Source organism: Taudactylus pleione, unplaced genomic scaffold (genome assembly GCF_031769625.1).
Source record: "Taudactylus pleione unplaced genomic scaffold, aTauple2 ptg000154l, whole genome shotgun sequence".
NCBI classification, from domain to species: domain Eukaryota; kingdom Metazoa; phylum Chordata; class Amphibia; order Anura; family Myobatrachidae; genus Taudactylus; species Taudactylus pleione.
In genome coordinates, this window is record NW_028284556.1 from 33,189,450 (window position 1) to 33,213,531 (window position 24,082).

At 45.5% G+C, this 24,082-nt stretch overlaps 1 protein-coding gene across 11 annotated transcripts in view; it reads left to right on the plus strand.

Moving 5' to 3' along the window:
* BIRC6 (baculoviral IAP repeat containing 6) overlaps positions 1 to 24,082 on the plus strand; it is a 403,615-nt gene that overhangs the window by 166,638 nt on the left and 212,895 nt on the right. For 9 of the 11 annotated variants that reach the window (XM_088474413.1, XM_088474414.1, XM_088474417.1 and 6 more), the window contains 8 exons: positions 7,044 to 7,177; positions 7,276 to 7,413; positions 13,830 to 13,957; positions 15,374 to 15,505; positions 15,867 to 16,082; positions 17,203 to 17,386; positions 18,447 to 18,605; positions 20,294 to 20,427. In XM_088474413.1, the coding sequence (XP_088330539.1) occupies positions 7,044 to 7,177; positions 7,276 to 7,413; positions 13,830 to 13,957; positions 15,374 to 15,505; positions 15,867 to 16,082; positions 17,203 to 17,386; positions 18,447 to 18,605; positions 20,294 to 20,427 (1,225 nt within the window). The remainder of the gene's footprint in view (positions 1 to 7,043; positions 7,178 to 7,275; positions 7,414 to 13,829; positions 13,958 to 15,373; positions 15,506 to 15,866; positions 16,083 to 17,202; positions 17,387 to 18,446; positions 18,606 to 20,293; positions 20,428 to 24,082) is intronic. The other 2 variants (XM_088474423.1, XM_088474419.1) reach the window with 2 other exon arrangements.

Sequence of the window (24,082 nt, forward strand, 5' to 3'; positions counted from 1 at the left end):
TGGAGATCACTTACAAAGTTGAGCTTCTGGTGTCAGCACATAGCAGTACAGGTTTCCATATGTCATTCGCTATGGTAGCTGTGACCAGGACCCTCTGGAGGCAGTAGCGAGTTGAAGGCAGGAGGAGGAGGTACTCAAATCTGCGTGTTCCTGCTATCCTGTAGCGATTGAGACTGTGTGTTGCAGACTGCCACAGCAGTAAGTTAAGTAAATACCAGTGCAGCGTGAAGCAGCTCTGTAAGCAAGAAAAACACCCTTAACCCCTGTGGGCACTACAGGGAGGGGATATAGAACAGAGAAGACTTTTCAGAAGTTTTACTTTAAAATGCCAGACTCCTAGATGGACATTTTTTACCCCAGCATCCATGTTCCCAGTGGTTTCAGAAAAAGGTTTTAATGTAAACACAAAAAAGCAGTTTGTTGAGGTGACCTTTTGCTCAGTAGTTTTGTTTATGGGTTACATATTGTCTGATTTTTGCATCATGTTTTTAAAACAGGATTTTGGTACTTACCGTTAAATCCATTTCTCCGATTCCACAGGGGACACTGGAGCTTCATGACAGTGGGGTATAGACGGTGGGTTGAGTTGAGCCTGGCACTTTAAAAATCTACAAGTGTGACTGGCTCCTCCCCCTCTATGCCCCATCAACCCCAGTTTTAAAGAACTGAGCCCGAGAGGAGACGGAGAACAGACTGAAGAACAGAGAAGGAGAACAGGAAAAGAAACATCCAACATACTGACACACTGCAAGAACACAGCAGGCTGCAGTGATAAACAGTCACACAATAAAAACAGACAAAACTGCAACAGAACTGAAGCAGAACAAGCAACTGAGAACAGGCAAGAAGCACTGGGTGGGCGTCCAGTGTCCCCTGTGGAATCGGAGAAATGGATTTAACGGTAAGTACCAAAATCCTGTTTTCTCCTTCATCCACTAGGGGACACTGGAGCTTCATGACAGTGGGGACGTCCCAAAGCTACCCTCCTGGGGGGGAGAGTGCTGAACGCCCTGCAAGACACTACGACCAAAATTTGAAGCAGAAGCCGCAAAAGTGTCAAATCTGTAGAAACGTACAAAAGTATGAACCGAAGACCACGTCGCTGCCCTACAAAGCTGTGAAGCCGAGACACCTCTACGTGCCGCCCAAGAAGTACCCACAGAGCGCGTAGAATGCGCAGAAATGGATACCGGCGGTGGTCGAGCAGAAGCAACATATGCCTGACGAATAGTCAGACGAATCCACCTGGCCAAAGTTTGTTTAGACGCAGGCCAGCCACGCCGATTAGCATCATAAAGGACGAATAGAGCCTCTGATTTACGTAGCCCCTCAGTACGGGACACATAAATGCGAAGTGCCCGAACCACATCCAAGGAGTGAGAATCCCCAGAAGAGTCCGACAACGCTGGCACTACAATCGGCTGATTCAGATGAAAACCCGAGACCACCTTGGGCAAAAAGGAAGGCCGGGTACGAAGTTCCGCCCGATCTTCGTGAAAAATCAAGTAAGGGGAACGGCAGGACAAGGCTCCAAGTTCAGACACACGTCTGGCCGAAGCCAGGGCCAATAAAAGGATCATCTTCCAAGTCAAATACTTCAATTCCACCTCCTGCAAAGGCTCAAAGGTGGATGACTGAAGAAAAGATAAAACAAGATTCAGGTCCCAAGGAGCCGTGGGTGGCACAAAGGGGGGCTGAATTCTAAGAACCCCTTGAAAAAAGGTCTGAACCTCCGGAATCAGAGCTAGGCGACGCTGGAAAAAAATAGAAAGAGCAGAAATCTGCACTTTAAGCGATCCCAAGCGTAACCCCGCATCGAGGCCTTTTTGAAGAAAAAGAAGAAGACGTGGTAAATGAAAAGAGGAAGTGGAGGATCCACGACCTTCACACCAGGAGATATAAGCCCTCCAAATGCGATGATAATGCGCTGATGTTACCGGTTTTCTAGCCCTAAGCATGGTAGGAATGACCGACCTAGGAACTCCATGGCTTCTTAGGATGGCGGTCTCAATAGCCACGCCGTTAAACGAAGCCGCCGTAAATCCGGGTACACACATGGACCCTGTTGTAGAAGGTCCGATCGTAGCGGAAGAGGCCAAGGTTCGTCTGCCAGAAGGAATAAAAGATCGGAGTACCAAACCCGACGAGGCCAATCCGGAGCCACTAGGATGACGGTGGACGACTCTCGTTTGATCCGCTTGAGAATCCGAGGGAGGAGCGGAAACGGTGGGAACAGGTACACAAGGCTGTACGGCCAAGGGATCAGTAAAGCATCCGCTCCCACCGCTGCCGGATCCATGGTCCTGGAGCAGTAAAGGGGTAGTTGATGATTTATCCGAGATGCCATCAGGTCTATCTGTGGCTTCCCCCATCTGCAAACCAGTTGATGAAAGACCTCGGGATGAAGGGACCACTCCCCGGGATGAAGATCCTGACGACTGAGGTAGTCCGCTTCCCAGTTGTCGACCCCCGGAATAAACACTGCGGAAATGACCTCTACGTGTCTTTCTGCCCACAGAAGGATGCGACTGGCTTCTCTCATTGCCATCCGACTGCGGGTTCCCCCTTGGCGATTTATGTATGCCACTGCCGTGGCGTTGTCGGATTGTATCCGAACCGGAAGTCCTCGTAACAGAGGAGCAGCCTGTATCAAAGCTCTGTAGACTGCCCGCAGTTCGAGAACATTGATTGGTAAGAGGGACTCCTGCTGCGACCAAAGCCCCTGGAAGTGATTGTCCAGAACCACCGCTCCCCATCCGCGGAGGCTGGCGTCCGTGGTGACCAAGGTCCAATTCCAAATTCCGAAGCGGCGACCCGCTAACAGATGCTCCGTCCGAAGCCACCAGAGCAAGGATATGCGGGTCCGGGGAGACAGACGCACCAGCCGATGCATCTGTAGGTGGGACCCGGACCACTGAGACAGAAGATCCAGTTGAAATATTCTAAAGTGAAATCTGCCGAATTGGATGGCCTCGAAGGAAGCCACCATTTTCCCCAAGAGACGGATGCAAAGATGCACAGATACTTTCCTGGGTCTGAGCACTAGACGAACCAGCTCCTGTATGGCTATGGCCTTGTCCCTTGGCAAGAATATACGAAGCAGAACAGTGTCTAGAATCATTCCTAGGAACTGAAGTCTCTGGGACGGCATCAACTGAGACTTCTGGAAGTTCACAATCCATCCATGTTGAATGAGAATCTGATGTGTAAGGGACACTTGGTGTAAAAGGACTTCTGCCGTTGGAGCCTTGATGAGTAAATCGTCTAGGTACGGAACTATCGTCACCCCCCGAGAGCGCAAGTGAGACACCATGACGGCCATCACTTTGGTGAATACCCTGGGAGCTGACGAGAGACCGAATGGCAGGGCCTGAAACTGGAAATGAACTTCCCTGATGGCAAATCTGAGGAAAGCCTGGTGAGGAACCCAAATTGGGACATGCAGATAGGCGTCCTTGATATCTATCGACACCAGAAACTCTTCTGCCTCTAGTCCCGCAATGACAGAATGGAGAGATTCCATCTTGAACCTGTGAAATGAAAGATACTGGTTCAAGGATTTCAGATTCAGAATGGGTCTGACTGACCCATCTGGTTTCGGAACCACAAAAAGGTTTGAGTAAAACCCTTGTTGCCTTTGTGCAGTGGGAACCGCCACAAGGACCTCGGCCAGCAAAAGTTTCTCGATCGCTTGACGCAAAATTAGTTGCTTCAAGGGATCGACGGGCAAACCTGTTGTAAAATAACGCCGAGGAGGAGTGAAAGCGAACTCGATCTTGTACCCCTGAGATACCAGATTTCGAACCCAAGTGTCTGGAGAAGTCCGTCTCCAAACCTCCGAGAAACGCTGGAGGCGTGCCCCCACCTTCGGATTTCCGAGATGGGATGGGAGCCAGTCATGCCACAGGCTTGTCTGCTGGCTTGGGATCTGGACGGCGGCCAATATTTGTTTAACATCCTCTAGTACGGCCTCCTCGCCCCGCTGAAGACGAACCTCGCGATCGTCCCTGAAATCTTGCCGATGCTCGAAAGGAACGAAAGGAAGGTCCCCTAAACGAGCGACGCGGAGGAGGTGCTGAAAAGTACTCTTACCTCCGGTGGCCAGCGAGATCCATTTGTCCAGCTCTGGACCAAATAAAATATCGCCTGTGAAAGGAAGAGCTTCCACTGCTCTTTTTGACTCCGCATCCGCTTGCCAGGCACGAAGCCAAAGTGCCCGGCGAGCAGAGACCGCCGAAGCAGAAATCCTAGCGCCTACCTGGCCGATATCTCTGGAGGCGTCTCCTAAGTATACAGCAGACTCCTGAATATGTTCTGCCAAGGTAATCAGATCTGCCCGCGGAGTGCTGGATCTAAGACCCTCAGTCAATTGTTCCGCCCACTTTTCCACAGCCTTGTTGACCCAAGATCCTACCAAGGCCGGCCGGAGAAGTGCACCTGCGGCCGTATAAATGGATTTCAAAGTGGTTTCTAATCTCCGCTCTGAGGTTTCCTTCAATGTAGTAGCTCCTGGAACAGGTAACGTGGTCTTCTTTGACAACCGAGAAACCGAAGAATCCACAGGTGGCGGGGTCTCCCACCTCTTTCTATTTTCGTCAGGAAACGGGTAAAGAGAGAAGAAACTCTTAGGAATCTGGAATTTACGGTCCGGATTCTGCCAGGCTGCCGTCATCTGTTCATCCAACTGGAGAGAAACAGGGAATGTGACGGCCATCTTCTGTGACCTGGCAAATAAGGAGTCTTCTAACGATTCTGGAGCTTCCTGGCCAGAAATCTTAAGAACTTCCCTTACCGCTAGAATGAGTGCGTCAATACCTTGCAATGCCTCAGGTTCTTGTGAGTAAGTCTCTACGTCTGATTCGTCCAGCATCTCCCCTTCCTCCTGAGACGAGTGATCCGCTGCCGAATCCTCATCCGACTGGAGAACCGCCGGAAGAGCCCTCTTTTTAGATGAGCGACTTACCGTAGCTTCAGGAGCTTTAGACGCAGAACCCATCGCTTGAGCAAGGCTATTCACCGAGCGGACTAAATTCTGAGCCCACGCTGGTTCTGCTAGAAAAGAAGGGTGAGATGTGCCAGGTAGATCTCTGGCAGACTCCCGTTCCTTACGGGAAGCGGCTAATTCAGAAGAAAGGTCCGCCATGACCCCGGCCAAACTATTTATGAAGGAGGGAGTGACAGACTGCGTGTTAGCACTGTCTGCTTCACATGTCTCGCACAGGGAAGACCCTTCGGAGCGAGCATGGGTAAACTTCTTCCTGCACTTAGTGCAGGCAAACAGCTTTTGTGATGCAGTTTTTTCTGTCCTGGATGTCATCATGTACTCACAGACAAGCACCACATACAATTCAGGAATGCAGAAGAAGTATAGGGAGAAGCAGAATTACAATAATAATGCTACTCAAGTATGGGAGCAGACAGAGCAATAAGGGAGGAGCAGAATTTCAATAATAATGCTACTCAAATTGCATGCAGAGCAGTATAGGAGGAGCAGAATTTCAAGAATAATGCAACTCAGTAACAGGGGCAGACAGGCATATAAGGGAGGAGCAATCAATAGGACCAGAAAGTAGTTAAAACCACCCTCTGTATTTACAGACCCCCTGTAGATGCTCTCAGTCTTTGATCTGCTCCTCTCCCCCTCCGCTCAGTGCCTGCAGTCTGAGGCGCCACTCCCGTTCAGAGCGCGCCAAGCTAGCCCAGGCAGTGAAGGAGGAAGAGGAGGAGGGACCCATAAGCTCCTCCTCCTAATGGCCGCCGCTTTGTATGCGCGCGGAATACACTTATACAGTGGGACGTTACTCTCTGTCCCCGCACTGACAGCGGGGGCCAGCGGCACGACCGCCGCCAGTGATAACCGTGCCGGTGCCTTTTACACAAGCACCGGCACGCAGAGGCAGGACCGCTGTGAGCGCGCCTACCTAACAGCCAGCGCCGGTGTTCTATCACAACACCAGCGTGGCAACTGACAGTGGGGGCTGACAGCCGCGCGTTTCAGACCCAGCAGTTATTTTCACCTCTCCTGCTAGTCAGGAGAGGTGTGCTACTCACCGGGCTGCTGCGGCCAGAGCGCTGGGCAGTGAGGGGAGAGCGGGGACCCGGACACAAGCCAGTGGTAGCTGTGGCGGGCCCCGCTGAGTCTGATGACTCCTAACTGCCTAAAGCAGCCTCCCCTCCATAGGGTGACCGGACACAGGCTGCAGTAGCCGTGTGGTCCCCTCTCTGGCGGCTCCCACGATGCAGGCAGACTGTCACAGCTAACAGTCTGCCTGTCCTCTTGTGACTTTGATTCACTTTTCTATATAAAATTAATATAAGGGCTGGAGACAGCCCCTGTGCACCGGCTCTACTCGGGCACATTCTAAAAACTGGGGTTGATGGGGCATAGAGGGGGAGGAGCCAGTCACACTTGTAGATTTTTAAAGTGCCAGGCTCAACTCAACCCACCGTCTATACCCCACTGTCATGAAGCTCCAGTGTTCCCTAGTGGATGAAGGAGAAAGAGCTAGTACTAACATTTAATAACTCCTTTTGTCATTGTCACTAAAGCCTTATTGGGGATAACCCATAGCACTTATTGGTCTTTTAGATTAACCTAGCAGACTACGATTTCCAAAAATGCAGTGTTCTCCCCAGGCTGTTTTTGTCGGGTGCACCACCCGGCTAGAAACCGCCTACCACCCGGCACTTTGGGAGCCTGCAAGTGGGGACAGTATCTGGCGGCTGTATAAAAGGGGCCGGATCCTACAAACTTTGCAGCTTTTTCATCAGAACAAGAAGAGGAAAATTAATATATAAAATGTTATTTGAAGTTTAAATCATAATGTCAGGGTTTAAAACATTTTTTTATTGCGAAGGCCCCCACCCGGCTACTTCTTCATGCAACTTGGCTGGAAAAAAAATTCTGGGGAGAGCACTGAAGTGCATTCTATAATGCCATAATATAAAAATTTTGATCATTGAGCATTCATTGGGCAGCAAACATTCTCAATATATGTACTACATTGATGGAACTCTTTAATTGAAATGTACTTTATTTGCAGAGTCTTCATGCTACTTTCTTGCATAGGCCAAAGATCACTTAGTAATAGTGGAGTACTGGAAAGTTTGCTGAATCTCTTGGACAGCCTTTTATCTCCTCTACAACCACATCTCCCTATATACAGACGTGTTGAAGGTAGTATCCCTTGCTCTTTGTTTTTTTGTTTTTTTCCTCGTTTTTTAAATCTGATTCTTCTTGCTAAAATGATATTTCTTATTTACATTTTCTCATAGGTGTTTTGGACATTCCTATGATTAGTTGGGTAGTCATGCTGGTTTCTCGTTTACTGGATTATGTTGCTACAGTAGAGGATGAAGCTGCAGCCTCAAAAAAACCTTTAAATGGCAAAGAGCGAGAGAGGTTTTTGTCAGGTATGTAGCTAATAACAAAATAAAGAAAATTATCCACAATGCTTGGAACTAGGGATATCCAGCATTAGGCGGTTTCTGTAATTTATAGCACCATGCTTGAAATCTGTTAAAACACACTAATATTACTTTGAACTTTCTCTGGCATCCTATCTGAGGGACACTGGTACCATGTGGTGTAGAGGATGCTGTTCAAGGAGCAGACACAAGTGCAAGCTTAAACTTGTTTGTGGGCTGCCTCCTCCCCCTCTACATCCCATGGGGCAAAGCACCTCAGTTTCTTTGTTGGCACCCAAGGAGTGGGCACCATTTTCTCTTAGGGCTGTATGTTTTTTTTTTTTTCCTTGTTCAGTTTTGTTTTCTATTTTATTTTGAGCAATGCTCCTGCACTGCTTCCACGCAGTCTGATCGCTCCCGAAGTGGTCACCGGCCACCTGAAGCAGTTGGTGACCGCAGGTCATGTAGCAGATTGCAGTCCATGTCTAGCAGGAGCGTCATAGAGCTGGAAGATTGGAACGCAGTGGTCATGGGACCACTACAGTGTAACGGATTGCAGCCACCTGTGTGCTTGTATCAATTTAGCAGTAAAGCTCATCTGTTTTTGTATTGCCATCATTGTGTTTCCAATTCCACATATATCACAGTTCTTGATGCAAGTGAGTCTGGCTCAAATAACGAGACATTCTCTCCCACTACCAAAATAGGGTTGTCGAAGCCCACCTTAGACCAACCATGATTCCGTAATGCTGAGCATTATAAGCTGCCGCATTATGCAGTACAGTCTCAGTCTCTCTGTGTGTGTGTGTTAAGTTGAGTACAGACTTACACTGAAGTGCCAAAAGTTATGGGATAGCAGTATCTAAAAATAATGGTAGGCGGCATCACCGTACTGTGCCGTCTTGGAAAATCCCAGCTGTAATCTGACAATTTGTGAGTCAATTTACATACCGGCTAGGCTGCTCATGGCAAGGCGACGTGAATTATCGGAATTCGAACAAGAAATGATGGTGGAAGTTTCTGAAGTTGTGCGGACATTCAACATTCCTCGATCTACGGTGTCGTGTGTACCAGGAATACCTCATGTTAGGCATTACCATCCACCGTGGACAGCGCAGAGGCCGACCATGGGTGCTTAATGTATGTGACCTGCGGCATCTGTCCAGAATTGTCCGTGGTAACAAACAAGCAGCACTGGCTCAAATCACATCCACATTCAATGCAGTAGGTACCAGACGCATATCCAGCAAGTCAGTGCAGCGTTCTTTAGCTTCCACGGGATATGGGGGCAGAAAACCAACCAGAGTGCCCCTGTTACTGCGACACCAGACAGGACGCCTCACCTGGGCTTGTGACGTTGCTAATTGGGCCATAGAGGACTGGCAACATGTGGCATGGTCCGATGAGTCAGTTCCAGTTGTTTCAGGCTGATGGTAGGGTTCGGTTGTGGTGCAGACCTCATGAGGCCATGGACCCTAGTTGTCAACGCAGCACCATTCAGTCTGGTGTTGGTTTCATAGTGGTGTGGAATGTGGTTATGTGGCTTTGGTTGGATTTGCTGGTCCGTCTAAACACTTCATTGACTGGTAACCGCTTTGCTTGATGACAACTTGCAGCCCTTCATGGACACAATGTACCCCCACAACGATGGAATATTCCAGCAGGATAATGTACCTAGTCATCTACCCCAAGTTGTCCAGAATTGGTTCAAGGAGCAATTATGGGACATGGTGGGGGGTTCATTCGCACCCAATATCCTGCACCTACAAATATTAGAGAGCTGTGGAAAGCTATACAGACTGCATGGGTCAACATTTCTCTAGATGTCTTCCATTCACTTGTGGCATCGATGCCACGTCGAGTAGCTGCACTTTGCTGGACTAGAGGGCGTCCTACACGATTCTTGGCATCTCTTCACTGACTTTTGGCACTTCAGTATATTTAGTTCGTTTGTTACGATACTCTCACCATGTTTTTATATTGAGTACAGACTTTTTTTTTTTTTTTTTTTTTTAAAGCTCATGTTCACAACACTCTCACCATGTCCTTAGGTTGAGTAAAAACTTTTTAGGTCTCAAGTTCTATCAATATAATCACTCCAGGTTGATAGGAATATGGACTTATTACTCTAGTGGTTTGTAACAATACTATCTCCATTTTTAAGATTGGGCTGCTGCTATGTCAAACAGCTCTTTAGGGTTTATTTACTACTGGTTATCGTGTCTGTCACAATTCTCTATCCGTTTTAATATAATGAGTACTGACTTATTGGTTTTCATTTTTTGAATCAATGCTATCTCCATGTTTTCGGATTGAGTACTGAATTTGTACCACATACATTTGTCAAGATTCTTCTAACTATTTGAATACTGTCTTGCTACCTAATGCGTGATAGCTTACTCCATATTTGTTCAGCATTTTGTTTGCTGGTTGAGTCTCAGGGCTCTCCATGCTATGTACTTCTATGAGGTACTCACTACACCATATACAGTTAACTGTTTCCTGCTTTGTATTCCTGTATATTGATACTGCTTAAACACACTTTCATGTCAGGAAACAGGCCCTGTGTATCTTCTGCTTCATTCTCCATGTTATTTTTATGGAGTCCAAACTGGCTACCTCAATTTTCTCTCCCATGTTAGATAGTACTAACTAAAGTGATTTGTCACTGTACACTTCACTTTGTTTGCTACATACTTACTTTACTGACAGCTCATACTTCATTACAGTAGCCTCACAATGATATTGTGCCTGTGATTCGTTAAGTTATGGTGACCGTCCTCCCCAAATTATGGTATAGTAGGGGGAGACTGTTGGGTTCCTCTCGCTTTTGGGGTCTGTCCGCTACTCTCCCCATTGTACTATGGTTTAGTGTGGATTCCTTTGACTGACTTTAGTCTGTCAGGGTATTCTCCCTGCTGATCTGTAGGGTCCAGCTTTGCTTGCTAATCTATGCAAGTCACGGTCCTCTTCCTGTTTTTTCCACGTTTGTAAGGCCAGGCTACATTACCACCTATGGGTTGTTTACATCCAGCTGTGTCATGGGTGATATGTAACAACGCTAGCCTAGGCTCCCACATGTCCAGTGGGGTCACATGGACGTGGTGAGGACCTGGTCTGGGATGTCTTTGCTTGCTTTTTCCTTCACATTACAACTGCTGAACCTCTTGTGGTGGAAGGGGCTCCTATGCTTTTAACTACTTACAGCAGTGGTTCCCAAACTGGGTGCCGCAGTTTACTTCCAATGGTTGGTGGTCCAGGACTAAATGAAATTATTTATGGTCCTTGTGAGAGGCAAAACCAGTGTTGGTGGCTTCTAATCATAAACCGAAGCGCAACCATGTATTTCTCAATAAGAACATTTTAGCCTAGGGGTGCTGTGAAAAAAATGGTGGTACTGTAAGGCGCCGTGATTCAAGAAAGTGTGGGAACCACTGCCTTACAGGTTTTATAGCGTGGTGTTGGGTCAAAAGCATTAGTGGCATGTTCTCTCAGCCTTCCACCCAAGTCTTTTGTCTTCCATACTCCTTCCGTGACATTTCTCCAGGAGCAGAACTTTTTGTGAAAGTAACCAGCTTTACCACATGGTATTAGCCAGCCATGCTTGTTGTCGTTCTGGAAGAGTCTTCAGGTTCCTCGTGGTTATTGATGTTCTTCTCTGGGTAATTTTTATGATAACAGCAAGCCACCTATTTCCACCTGTCCCTATTTCATCTAACAGCAGCTAGGCTGACTACTCAGATTGGGTTTTTAGTATTCTAGACTCTCTATCTGCCTAGTGGGTTATGTTCTAAGTCTCCTCTTTGACTCTAATTGTTGGTCCTCTCCAGGGCAGAGCTGGTTATGGTCATTCAGACTTTGGCCACAGATCTCCTCATCTTGCCATATCTGCTGATTACACTGCTCCCTCGTTTGCTGAAATAGGCAGAAGCCGAGAGAACTCCTGTCAACTTGCTGTTCAAAGTGGTTGTGGAACGCCGACATCCTCAGCAAGGCGACGGATAATCCTTGGCAACTACCTGTCTGCCCAGATCTGCTCAGGCAGGTCCCGTTTTTTCCTCAGGACTTAGCTGAGAGGATCCATTCAACCCAGCTAAAGGCCTCTAATCGGGATATTCAGACCATGATAAAGGTCAAGAAACCATCCCTGGCTGCGTATTTCTATCGCATGTGGAGGATTTACATTTGCTGGTGTGAACATAAGTGGGCCCATAATTCTAAATTCAACTTAGCTCATCTCCTGTCATTCTTGCAGGATGGTTTGGACAATGAGTTCAAACTATCTTCACTGAAAGGTCAGGTTTCGGACTAAGTCTATTTTCCAACATGAATTGGCTGCCATTCCTGAAGTCAGACTTTTCTTTAGGGTTTGCTTCATATCCAACCACCTTTTGTTCCTCTGGTTGTTCTGTGGGATCTCGTTATTGGTCCTGTCTGCACTTCAAAAGCCACCTTGAACTTCTGGATGTCGTGGATCTCAACTTTCTGACCTGATAAAATAGGATTTTTGGTTCTCTTCACAAATCTGTTTCTCTTAATCCATCTGGGGACACTGTTCTCTCTCCCTTTCTGTGTTACTTTGTTTTCACTCTATCTCTCTTTAAGTCTTGTTGTGTTATCTCCTATGGTGTTACTAAAGTTGAAACTGAGGTGCTTTGCGCTATGGGATGTAGTGTGGGAGGAGGCAGAACAAGTTTAAAGGGGCCTATCCATTGCGCGACCTGAAATACTGAACGACTCCTTCAGGTCGCCAGGTGCGGTGCCGACACTGAACGGCGTTTACTGAATGTCTTTCAGTGCAGGATCCCGACCTCCTATCTGGGAACATGTGGAACCTGACTATCGTCGTCAGGTTGACCAGCATGTTCCGTAGATAGTCTTGGTCGGCAGGGACCCAGCGGGCGTCGTATCGCTGGTCCTTGCCGGCTATCCATTACACGACTTTCTGAACAATGCGACCAAAACCTCCCGGTAATGGATAGGCCCTTTAAGTTTACACTTGTGCCTGCTACCGTAAACAGCACCCTCTACACCCCATGGTCCCAGTGTTGCCCCCAATGGATTAAAAGAAGCAGATTTAATTGTATTTCCTGTCGAAACGTAGAACTTGGCTTAAAAGCATTCTCATCAAAGTGTTTAACAGGGCTTCTCGTAGTAAATATAGAGATGTGTCTGTGTGTGAGACCAATTCAACAAATCACAGCAATGATTAAGATGTTTTTTTCTCTTTGCGAAAATTTCTGGATTTGCAGAGGAGCTGTCCCATTGGTGGTACTAATACTATGTTGAAATAATGGAAATACTTTGGCCCATATTCAATTAGTTTTGCGCACGCGATAAAGATTCGCATGCTGGTCTTTTCGCCTACATCGCGTATTTTAGCCATGGACATTCCAAAAGATGCGAAACCGGAGACACTCGAAAAGTGGTGTCAGAATCGGGGAAACCTACCTGAACCCCCCCAAAAGAAAAAAGATGCAGAAACTTTGGGGATCAATGTAGTAGTGCCCGAATAGCCCTATTAAAACTGTTTGGGCTACTTAAGCTTGCACAATTGCCACTAGAAGAAGAATGACATAAAGCAGTATTTTGGGGAGAAAATAAGTAGTCCTGTCAAATTTGGGATACCGAAAAATGGGTGCTAGCATATTTTAATTTTTCTAATGTACAGTTTTAATAATTGCGAATTTCCACCATCATAAAAGCACCTGCAACCTCAAAAACACTTGACCCCCTCTTAAAGCACCCTAAGAATCTTATTTCGCTAGTTTGCGAACTTGTACTGTGTGCTTTTTTGCTCCCAAAATCAAATTACTTTTTTGGGGTGTTCCTCACTTTTTTTTTAGTGTTTTTTTTTTTTGGACGCAGTTAGCCTTTGAGGGGCTGTCCCAAGGATGCTGAGAGGTTTCCCCACCTTTGCACCCCAAAATAAAACTTTTGCACTTTTCTCCTGCTATTCAGAGGCAAATCTTTTTTGCCTATTACATTACATTGAGTTTCCGTGTACGCGAAAAGTGGATGGAATTGAATACGGAGATAAGTTTCCGCCTGGCGAAAAGTCGCAATCGGCGATACTTTTTCGCTGACTCTGCTTTTCGCTTCTAATTTAAACGGCCCTTAATCGTTTATCTTCCCTTAATACTGCTCCTTTTTCAGACAAGTTGTAGCTAACACCTGGCCGTTATGTTTAAACAAATTATAAGATTTTTTTTTTATGTACTAATGATTATAATAATGAAATAATAAATATGATTTTTACATTCCTTTATTTTTCTTTTCCAATCATATTTCACCAATTTTTCTTTGACAGTTTCTAATAATAATTAATTATTATTATTCATAGATGTTTGTGTGCCTTTACCAATAGGCATTATGTAGTGAATTATGTACTGTTAATTTTCCTTAAATATCCTTTGCCACAGGTAACCAGTGGAGTTTTATAAACAATAGCCTGCACACGCACAGTCTGAACAGGTCAACCAAAGGAAGCAGTAGTTTGGATAGACTGTACTCCAGGAAGATCAGGAAACAGCTTGTTCACCACAAACAGGTAATCTGTATGGTGTGGAACACACAGATGTTTGGGGGCATATCCAATTAAGTGAGTTTTTACTAAAAATCAGGTGCAAGATTTCTAATGTAGTTTTTTTTTTTTTTTGAGCTCCTCCAGAGCAGGTCTAATAATTCCTAAAATGCATACTTTAAGGAAAAATTGTTGCCACTTGCTCTGGAACCCTTTGGATATCCCCCTTAATGACTAAGCAATTGAAGGCAATTAACTTAGTTGGTCCTTGATTACTCGCCACCTGTCGTCGTCCTCAGTCTCTCTTCTCCAGCGTCGCAAACAGCTTCCATTGACCAGCCGGTGCAGGACATGTGCTAACCCTGCATACACTACCGACGCTAACCGTGTACCTGCTCCCCGCACACACTACATTACACTACACTGCAGTCGCTAACCCTGCACACACTACCAACGCTACATTACCCCGCAAACACTACCTATCTACACTACCGCTGCTTACCCTGCTCCTTCTCCCCACACACTGCTAAGAAGTGTCTGGAACTTAGGGTTTCATGGCCCAGTTGAGCCATGCTGTGCAGAACATGTGACTGTGACTACTGGCACTGGTACATATATTGTTACACAATCTCATAAAAAAAAAAAAAAATCCCCTCCTTTTGGCTTTTGCCTGCGAAAAACCTGTGATCAATTTGATTTTATTGGATTCCGCGGATATCAAGAGCGTGCATACACATGGTAATACAAAATTGGTCGTGAGGTCCCCATATTTTTTTGTGGCCAATTGATTATGCCCCTTAGTGTAGGCCATTGGGTATACTACTATTTTTGTCTACAGTCTGCTCTTGCACAAGGATACCTACTGTAGTGGTACTGCTCAAAATGTGTTTCCAGCTGTAACATTATCAATGCCACAAAAATCTTGCATGGTTGAGTTATTTTTCAGTGTTTTATTGGGTTTTTAGGTTAATGCTGGTCAAAATCTGTAAAGTCGCAGACAGTATTTGCAAATGGAATGGGTACGCAATACCGACGGTCAGAATCCTGACGCCAACATTCCGACGGTTAGGATACCGACACTAGTCAGTATCCTAATCCTCTCCCTACCCTAACCTTCCCTCCATGGTGCCTGAACCTAACCTGTCCCACTCCTAGTGCCTCCCCCTAACCCCAGTACTTACTGTCGGTATGCTGGCGCTGGGATTCTGTCAGGTGTCTGGATTCTAAGCGCCTGTATCCCATCTGCGAATAGACCTGATTATTGGAGCACGTGTGGCCCAATAACATTTGATGCACAATTTCATTCGCTATTGGTAAAGGACGGTCATTAGATGACCCTTCTGACACTGTGCATTCCTTTTCAGTCTTAGACAATACTGTGGAGCACTAGTGTAAGCTGACTCAAGGTATTTATTTCATTTAATAAATTAACTTTTCTTCTAGCAACTCAATCTACTGAAGGCAAAACAGAAGGCTTTAGTAGAGCAAATTGAAAAGGAGAAAATACAGAGCAACAAAGGGTCTTCTTACAAGCTGCTGGTGGAACAAGCCAAGCTGAAACAAGCCACTTCTAAGGTGAGGGGTGGTCTAACCGTATACTTCAGCTCCTTATTGCTGGGAAGGCTGCTTTATTTCTGTGTTGGTGGCTAATACGGAGGAATTACAGTATATCAGTTTCTATTTTCGTTCCCTAAATGTACTGAAGTTTATCATACTGGGGAATGGGAAATCTATTTTCTCCAGTGACGGGTGATTGGGATGAAAACACCACAGCTTTAGGTATTTCACTAGTCAGTATCCTTGTTTTTATTGCATATGTTTGGTTTAAAAATAAATATTGACAGTTGGGGAGCCTTTTTTATTTCTGTTTTTGCTTTTTGGAAATGCAGTATATGTGGTGAAGTGCTGAAATTGTTACTTTGTTTCACCTCAACAGCACTTTAAAGATTTGATACGTCTGCGCCGCACTGCTGAGTGGCCCCGATCCGCTCAAGATACAGAAGTATCAACAGCGAAAGAGAGCCCTGAAATTGAGCCTCTTCCTTTCACATTGGCACACGAGCGCTGTATTTCTGTTGTGCAGAAACTAGCTCTCTTCCTCTTATCTATGGACTTCACTTGTCACGCCGATCTACTCCTGTTTGTCTGCAAGGTACCAGCACTGCTTTCTTTAACGTTCATTGCTTTTTCATTTTCTTTACTTTAAGGGTTTCCTTAAAACGCAACTGTGCGCACTACACGATTTAGCATGTTTTCGACAGTTTAAAAACTATAGAAGACTGTTACAACTATGAGATAAGCTTAGGATAGATGTTGGGATACTACAGGCATAGTATATTTCTGCAGCTCCACCTAGTGGCAGCTTTTATTTTGACAAGAGAAAAAAAATGTAAAGCCCAAAAATAGTTTTACAATTTATTACTATATGTAAACAGATTTTCAAAACACTGTGTATTGTGACATACATATAGTTTGAGACAAACATGGACTAATCCTGAGTTGAACCAAAAAAACAATGCCCAATTTGACCACAAATATCAAGACTGGAACCTGTTAGTGATGTTGTGATCGCGCAAACAGCCCAGGAAGGTCAAAATTGCAGAGTCTCCAGCATTCCTGATAATACGTAACATGATCAAAAGTTTTTGGGGTATACTTTTTCAAAGTTAGATCAACTACATGACATTGACTTCTATTTAGTAATATATGCGGTGTGCAATAGTTTCTCTTGAGGGGATGGACTACAATATTGGTGTTACAGGAGATGCAATATAAAGTGGTGTCTGTACATTGACTAAGAATTACTGCAGATATTTTGTGCTACAACAAGGCATGAAGCACCCCTTTAAGCCGATCTTTTCCTAGCATTTGTTTGTTGAAGGATATATCTCCACAGCTGTAGATAAAGCAAAAGTCTGTAAAATCTATATTTAAAGTTCTTACCTCATTAGAATATTTGTGGAGGTGAGTTTGATTACTAGGTGATATATACACCTTTGTTTAGCATAAGGGAGGTATGTCCCATCACTTGAATTCTTTGTGCGCTGTACCCCTGTATTAAAATTATTAAGGCATGAGGTGGGTATGGGTCTGATATTTTAGGTTTAAGAATGTTTAATTTCTTGGTGCAAAAATCCTGAATTTTACTTTTTTTTTAAATTATTTATAATTTGACTAAATAATTAGAATTTATATTTTTTGGCTGTTAATTATCCTCCTTTTTTTTTTAAAAACTCCTCTATTAGTCATTTATCCTTTTTCCAAATGATTAGGTTCTTGCCAGGATAGCAAATGCTACTCGCCCAACAATACACTTATGTGAAGTTGTGAATGAGCAGCAGTTGGAAAGGCTTCTGCTGCTTCTGGTTGGGACAGACTTCAATAGAGGAGACATTTCTTGGGGTGGTGCCTGGGCACAGTACTCCCTGACCTGCATGCTCCAGGACATCTTAGCAGGTACAGTAGATCAGATCTAGCAGAATCTTTCACACCCTTTTTTCAGTTTTCCTGGTGTATAATTAGTAAGCTTAGGGCCGTATTCAATTAGTTTCGCGTACGCAATAAAGTTCTGCCTGCCGGACTTTTCGCCTACATCGCGCCTTTTGGACGTGGAAACTTATCGTGCGCCTCCCCGCTATTCGCTGTATTCAATTCCAAAAGACGCGAGAACGCGTCCCGGCTAATGTGAAACAGGCGGAAAGTGCTGACAGAATTGGGGAAACCAGTCTATCACCCCCAAATAGATGCCCTAACATTGGGGATCAATATAGATATGCCCGAATAGCCCTAATAAAGCTATTTCGGGTACTTAAGTTGTGTCAATTGCTTCTAATTAACGTCTTAGCCCAAGTGGTGAAGAATAGTTTTAAGCTGTTTTTTTTGGAGAAAATAAGTAGTCCTGTCAAATTTGGGGTACTTGAAAATGGGTACAAGCATATTTTAAAGTCGCTAAAGTGAAGTTTTAAAAAACACACCTGAAGCACGCACCTGTAATAAAAAAAAACCTCACCCATACTTGCAGACCTCCTAAAAGTTTATTTTGTTACTTTTTATGTTTGTACCCCCACTTCGTACTTTTTCACCCCCAAATTCAAAGTACTTTTTAGGGGTGTTCCTCACTTTTTTGTTTTAGGGATTTTTTGATGCAGTTATCCTTTGCGGGGCTGTCCCAAGGGTTCTGTGTGGTTTCCCCACCCCAAAATAAAAAATGCACTTCTTTTCTCCTGCTATTCAGAGGCGAATCTTTATCGCGTATTACATTGCATTGACTTTCCGCATATTTGGAATTGAATACGGAGACAAGTTTCCAATCGGCGATACTTTTTTGCGGAACTCTGCTTTTTGATTTTAATTGAATACAGTCCTAAATATTTATATAAAGTCTGATACATAAGCACAGGATTTCTCTATACCAGCTATTTAACTGAGACTACTGTGGCCACGTGTTATTAATGGCTGTTAATGCTCTTGACCGTAAATGTGTAATAAAGCGCTAGGATCTTGCTATGTCTTACAGGGGAGCTGTTAGCCCCTACAGCTGCTGAAGCCCTGGATGAAGGCGCCATGGGAGAGGAGGCTGGTGCTTCAGCTGGGGACTCTGATGACTCTCTGCCGCAGTCCTCTGTCATCCCATTGGTTGAGACTGTGGATGAGCCTTTAACCCCTGATATCACAGGTAATCAATAGGGACATCTTAAGCAGGAAAACTCATTTGTTGCAGGGGTTATCAAACTCTGTCCTCAGGACCCCACACAGCTCACGTTTTCCAAGTCACCCAGCAGGTGCACAGGTGTAGTCATTACTCACTGACACATTCTAAAAGATCCACAGGTGGAGCTAATTATTTCACTTGTGATTTTGTGAAGTCCTAGAAACATGCACTGTTTGGGGTCCTGAGTACCGAGTTTGAGAACCTGTGGTCTATTGTGTTGAATATTAAAAAATGATGGGCCGTGATTCTTACCTTAGGATGTCCATTGGTAGTAAATAATAGAATAAATGGTACAAATGGGTTCATTTTGGTTGTTTGCAGGCATTTTTTTAAATATGTAACATTACATGAAAGCTCTAAATCCAGACAACCCCACAAAAACATTTGGCTTTGTAAAATAAAAGAAATGTAAAAGAGCATGCTTTTTTTTTTTTTTTTTGTTACAAAGTTGCCACTTTTCTATGTGGGTGTTACTAAACTTGCACATAGTGTTAAGGTGCCCACACACACAGCGATTATTTTTTCCCAATCTGGCTGATTCCGAAATATTGGAAAGACAGATCGGTAAAAAATGCCCAAATCGTGAGTCCCCACTCACGATCACGATGCGATGCGCGCCCCCGCAGGTCGCACATCGCATCTTCAGATCTGCCGTGCAGTGCGGCAGATCTGACAATCTAGGACACAATGCACTGTAAAAAAGTCTGGCTGCAGGAGATTGTATGAAGATTGGACAGCATATCGTGTGCTGAGCTGCCGGGGAGAATTTTAAGGGAAATCGGGCACATCGTCGGATCGTAAGTTTATCGGTATGTGTGTGGGCACCTTTAGTAGCCATTAATTACACACTCTCCCCTATTGTTTTTATGTTGTCCCTGCACACTCCTCTCAGTCATATTGTATTAATCCTTGCATTGCACAGTATTTTGGAGGTAGTGCTTAGCGACAGGGAGTACTAGTAAAATGTTTGGAGGTGGGTATGACATTTCTGATGCTGTGGCCAGGTAGCAGTATCAGAAAATGACCAAGCACACACAGGTACGAGACACAATTCCTTATGTGGTTGTGGGATGTACGGAGGGATAATACAAAACTATCTAGTATGTTTTCTGCTGTATTAGAAAAATGTGCCATAGAAATCGCCCCAAAATGTGAATGAGTAAATTTGCCTTTAAATTGTAGTCTGTCTGTTTTACTATCTTGTTTCCTGAATATTTGAGGTTCTCCACCATATTCTGTGAATTTGATTTGGGTAGAGCAGCAGTAGACATTTTCTGTAATTATAGTTCTCTACAGTGATGGCTTTATTTAGAATACATAAATATATAAATGTGTAAATATAAATAAACTTTCTATTTTCATTGTTTTTGTAATAACCAACAGCATGGAAAGTGAATGTACCAATATCATCATGGAAGCATATTTGTTAAATAATGAAGGGGCTATTGTTAGATGTTCAGTAGTTTAAAATGAAAACGATGATCACAATGCAGTAATGAGACCTTCATTATTTTATATACTGTACATGCCAAGTATGTGGAAAACATGACAGTACAGCCTTAAAATTGCCCAGTAATCGTCCTCATGGTCCAGGTGTTTAGGTGGCAGACCTCACTACTTGGCAGTATTAAAGCTGTTTTAATCACCCAAAGGTGCTTCTCCTCTATCATCTTTGGATAAAGATAAAGAAATTGACCTTGAATTACTGCAAGACCTGATGGAAGTTGATATTGATCCTTTAGATATTGATTTGGAAAAAGATCCTCTCGCAGCCAAAGTTTTTAAGGTAAGGCACGTGAGTTCTCACATAACATTATGACACTTGTATTTTCTCACTCTCCCCCACAAGTGTACGACCTTACCAGTCAGTTTAGTCCCTTTTAACTTGTAAACACATTGACATGAATAAAATCTTAGCGGTCTTACCGTGGTTTGATAACTGGATGATTGCCTTTAGTTCAATAGAAGATTTTCAACAACCATTGCCTTCTCTTCCATGGTGAAGAATTTGATGTCCATGATATTACAAATACTAATTTGAATGCATGTTACATTTTATTTTGTTGTCATATTTCTCCTTCATCCACTAGGGGACACTGGAGCTTCATGACAGTGGGGTATAGACGGTGGGTTGAGTTGAGCCTGGCACTTTAAAAATCTACAAGTGTGACTGGCTCCTCCCCCTCTATGCCCCATCAGCCCCAGTTTTTAGAATGTGCCCGAGTAGAGCCGGTGCACAGGGGCTGTCTCCAGCCCTTAAGTATATATGTATTAATTTATAAAGAAGAAACAAGAGGACAGGCAGACTGTTAGCTGTGACAGTCTGCCTGCATCGTGGGAGCCGCCAGAGAGGGGACCACACGGCTACTGCAGCCTGTGTCCGGTCACCCTGTGGAGGGGAGGCTGCCTTTTGGCAGTGGAGTCATCAGACTCAGCGGGGCCCGCCACAGCTAACACTGGCTTGTGTCCGGGTCCCCGCTCTCCCCTCACAGCCCAGCGCTCTGGCCGCAGCAGCCCTGTGAGTATGCACACCTCTTCTGTCTAGCAGGAGAGGTGAAAATAATTTGCTGGGGTTTTTTAACAGCGCGCGGCTGTCAGTGCCACGCTGGTGTTGCGGAAGAACACCAGCGCTGGCTGTTAGGTAGGCTCTGCAGAGGAAGCGGCGGCCCTACCTGTGCGTGCCGGTGCTTGTGTAAAGGCACCGGCACGTTAATCACTGGCGGCAGTCGTGCCGCTGGCCCCCGCGTGCGGCTGGGATGCAGGGCTATGCCGCGCGCATATAATAGCGGCGGCCATTGACAAAAGGGGGTGGAGCTTATAGGCCCTCCTCCTCTTCCTCCTTCACTGCTGGGCTCGTTTGGCGCTCTCTGAGAGGGAGTGGCGCCTCTGTAGAGCTAGAGCGGATCGGAGGGGAGAAGACTGAGCTTCTACAGGGGGTCTGTAATTACAGTAAGGTAGTTCACTACCTTCTGTTTTTTTTTATTGATCTGCTCCTCCCTTATATTGCACTGTCTGCCCCTGTTACTGAGCTGCATTATTATTGAAATTCTGCTCCTCCTATACTGCTCTGTCTGCATCCTGAGTAGCATTATTATTGAAATTCTGCTCCTCCCTTATTGCTCTGTCTGCTCCCATACTTGAGTAGCATTATTATTGAAATTCTGCTTCTCCCTATACTCCTTTTGCACTACTGAGTTGTACGTGGTGTCTGTCTGTGAGTGAATGATGACATCCAGAACAGAAAAAGCTGCTTCACAAAAGCTGTTTGCCTGCAGTAAGTGCAGGAAAAAATTTACCCATGCTCGCTCCGAAGGGTCTTCCCTGTGCGAGACGTGTGAAGCAGAGAGTGCTCCCTCCTTCATAAATAGTTTGGCAGGGGTCATGGCGGATCTTTCTTCTGAATTGGCCGCTTCCCGTAGGGAACGGGAGGCCGCCAGAGATCTACCTAGCACATCTCACCCTTCTTTTCTAGCAACAGAACCAGCGTGGGTTCAGAATTTAGTCCGCTCGGTGAATAGCCTTGCTCAGGTTATGGGTTCTGCGTCTAAAGCTGAAGCTACGGTAAGTCGCTCATCTAAGAAGAGGGCTCTTCCGGCGGTTCTCCAGTCGGATGAGGACTCGGCAGCGGAACACTCGTCTCAGGAGGAAGGGGAGATGCTGGACGAATCAGACGTAGAGACTTACAAGAACCTGAGGCAATGCAAGGTATTGATTCACTCATCCTAGCGGTGAGGGAAGTTCTTAAGATTTCTGGCCCGGAAGCTCCAGAATTGTTAGAAGACTCCTTGTTTGCCAGGTCACAGAAGATTGCTATCACATTCCCTGTTTCTCTCCAGTTGGACGAACAGATGACGGCAGCTTGGCAGAATCCGGACCGTAAATTCCAGATTCCTAAGAGTTTCTTCTCTCTTTACCCGTTTCCTGACGAAAATAGAAAGAGGTGGGAGACCCCGCCACCTGTGGATTCTTCGGTTTCTCGGTTGTCAAAGAAGACCACGTTACCTGTTCCAGGAGCTACTACATTGAAGGAAACCTCAGAGCGGAGATTAGAAACCACTTTGAAATCCATTTATACGGCTGCAGGTGCTCTTCTCCGGCCGGCCTTGGTAGGATCTTGGGTCAACAAGGCTGTGGAAAAGTGGGCCGAACAATTGACTGAGGGTCTTAAATCCAACACTCCGCGGGCAGATCTGATTACCTTGGCATAACATATTCAGGAGTCTGCAGTATACTTAGGAGACGCCTCCAGAGATATCGGCCAGGTAGGCGCTAGGATTTCTGCTTCGGCGATCTCTGCTCGCCGGGCACTTTGGCTTCGTGCCTGGCAAGCGGATGCTGAGTCAAAGAGAGCAGTGGAAGCTCTTCCTTTCACAGGCGATATTTTATTTGGTCCAGAGCTGGACAAGTGGATCTCGCTGGCCACTGGAGGTAAGAGTACTTTTCTACCTTCATCAGCACCTCCTCCGCGTCGCTCGTTTAGGGGACCTTCATTTCGTTCCTTTCGAGCATCTGCAAGATTTCAGGGACGATCGCGAGGTTCGTCTTCAGCGGGGCGAGGAGGCCGGGCTAGAGGACGTCAAGCGACTAATGCCCGCCGTCCAGATCCCAAGCCAGCAGACAAGCCTGTGGCATGACTGGCTCCCATCCCATCTCGGAGATCCGAAGGTGGGGGCTCGCCTCCAGCGTTTCTCGGAGGTTTGGAGATGGACTTCTCCAGACACTTGGGTTCGGAATCTGGTATCTCAGGGATACAATATCGAGTTCGCTTTCACTCCTCCTGTGCGTTATTTTACAACAGGTTTGCCCGTCGATCCCTTGAAGCAACTAATTTTGCGTCAAGCGATCGAGAAACTTTTGCTGGCCGAGGTTCTGATGGCGGTTACCACTGCACAAAGACAACAAGGGTTTTACTCAAACCCTTTTGTGGTTCCGAAACCGGATGGGTCAGTCAGACCCATTCTGAATCTGAAATCCTTGAACCAGTATCTTTCATTTCACAGGTTCAAAATGGAGTCTCTCCATTCTGTCATTGCGGGACTAGAGGCAGGAGAATTTCTGGTGTCGATCGATATCAAGGACGCCTATCTGCATGTCCCAATTTGGGTTCCTCACCAGGCTTTTCTCAGATTTGCCATCAAGGAAGCTCATTACCAGTTTCAGGCCCTGCCGTTCGGTCTCTCGCAGCTCCCAGGGTATTCACCAAGGTGATGGCCGTCATGGTATCCCACTTGTGCTCTCGGGGGGTGACGATAGTTCCGTACCTAGACGATTTACTCATCAAGGCTCCAACGGCAGAAGTCCTTTTACACCAAGTGTCCCTTACACATCAGATTCTCATTCAACACGGATGGATTGTGAACTTCCAGAAGTCTCAGTTGATGCCGTCCCAGAGACTTCAGTTCCTAGGAATGATTCTAGACACTGTTCTTCTTCGTGTATTC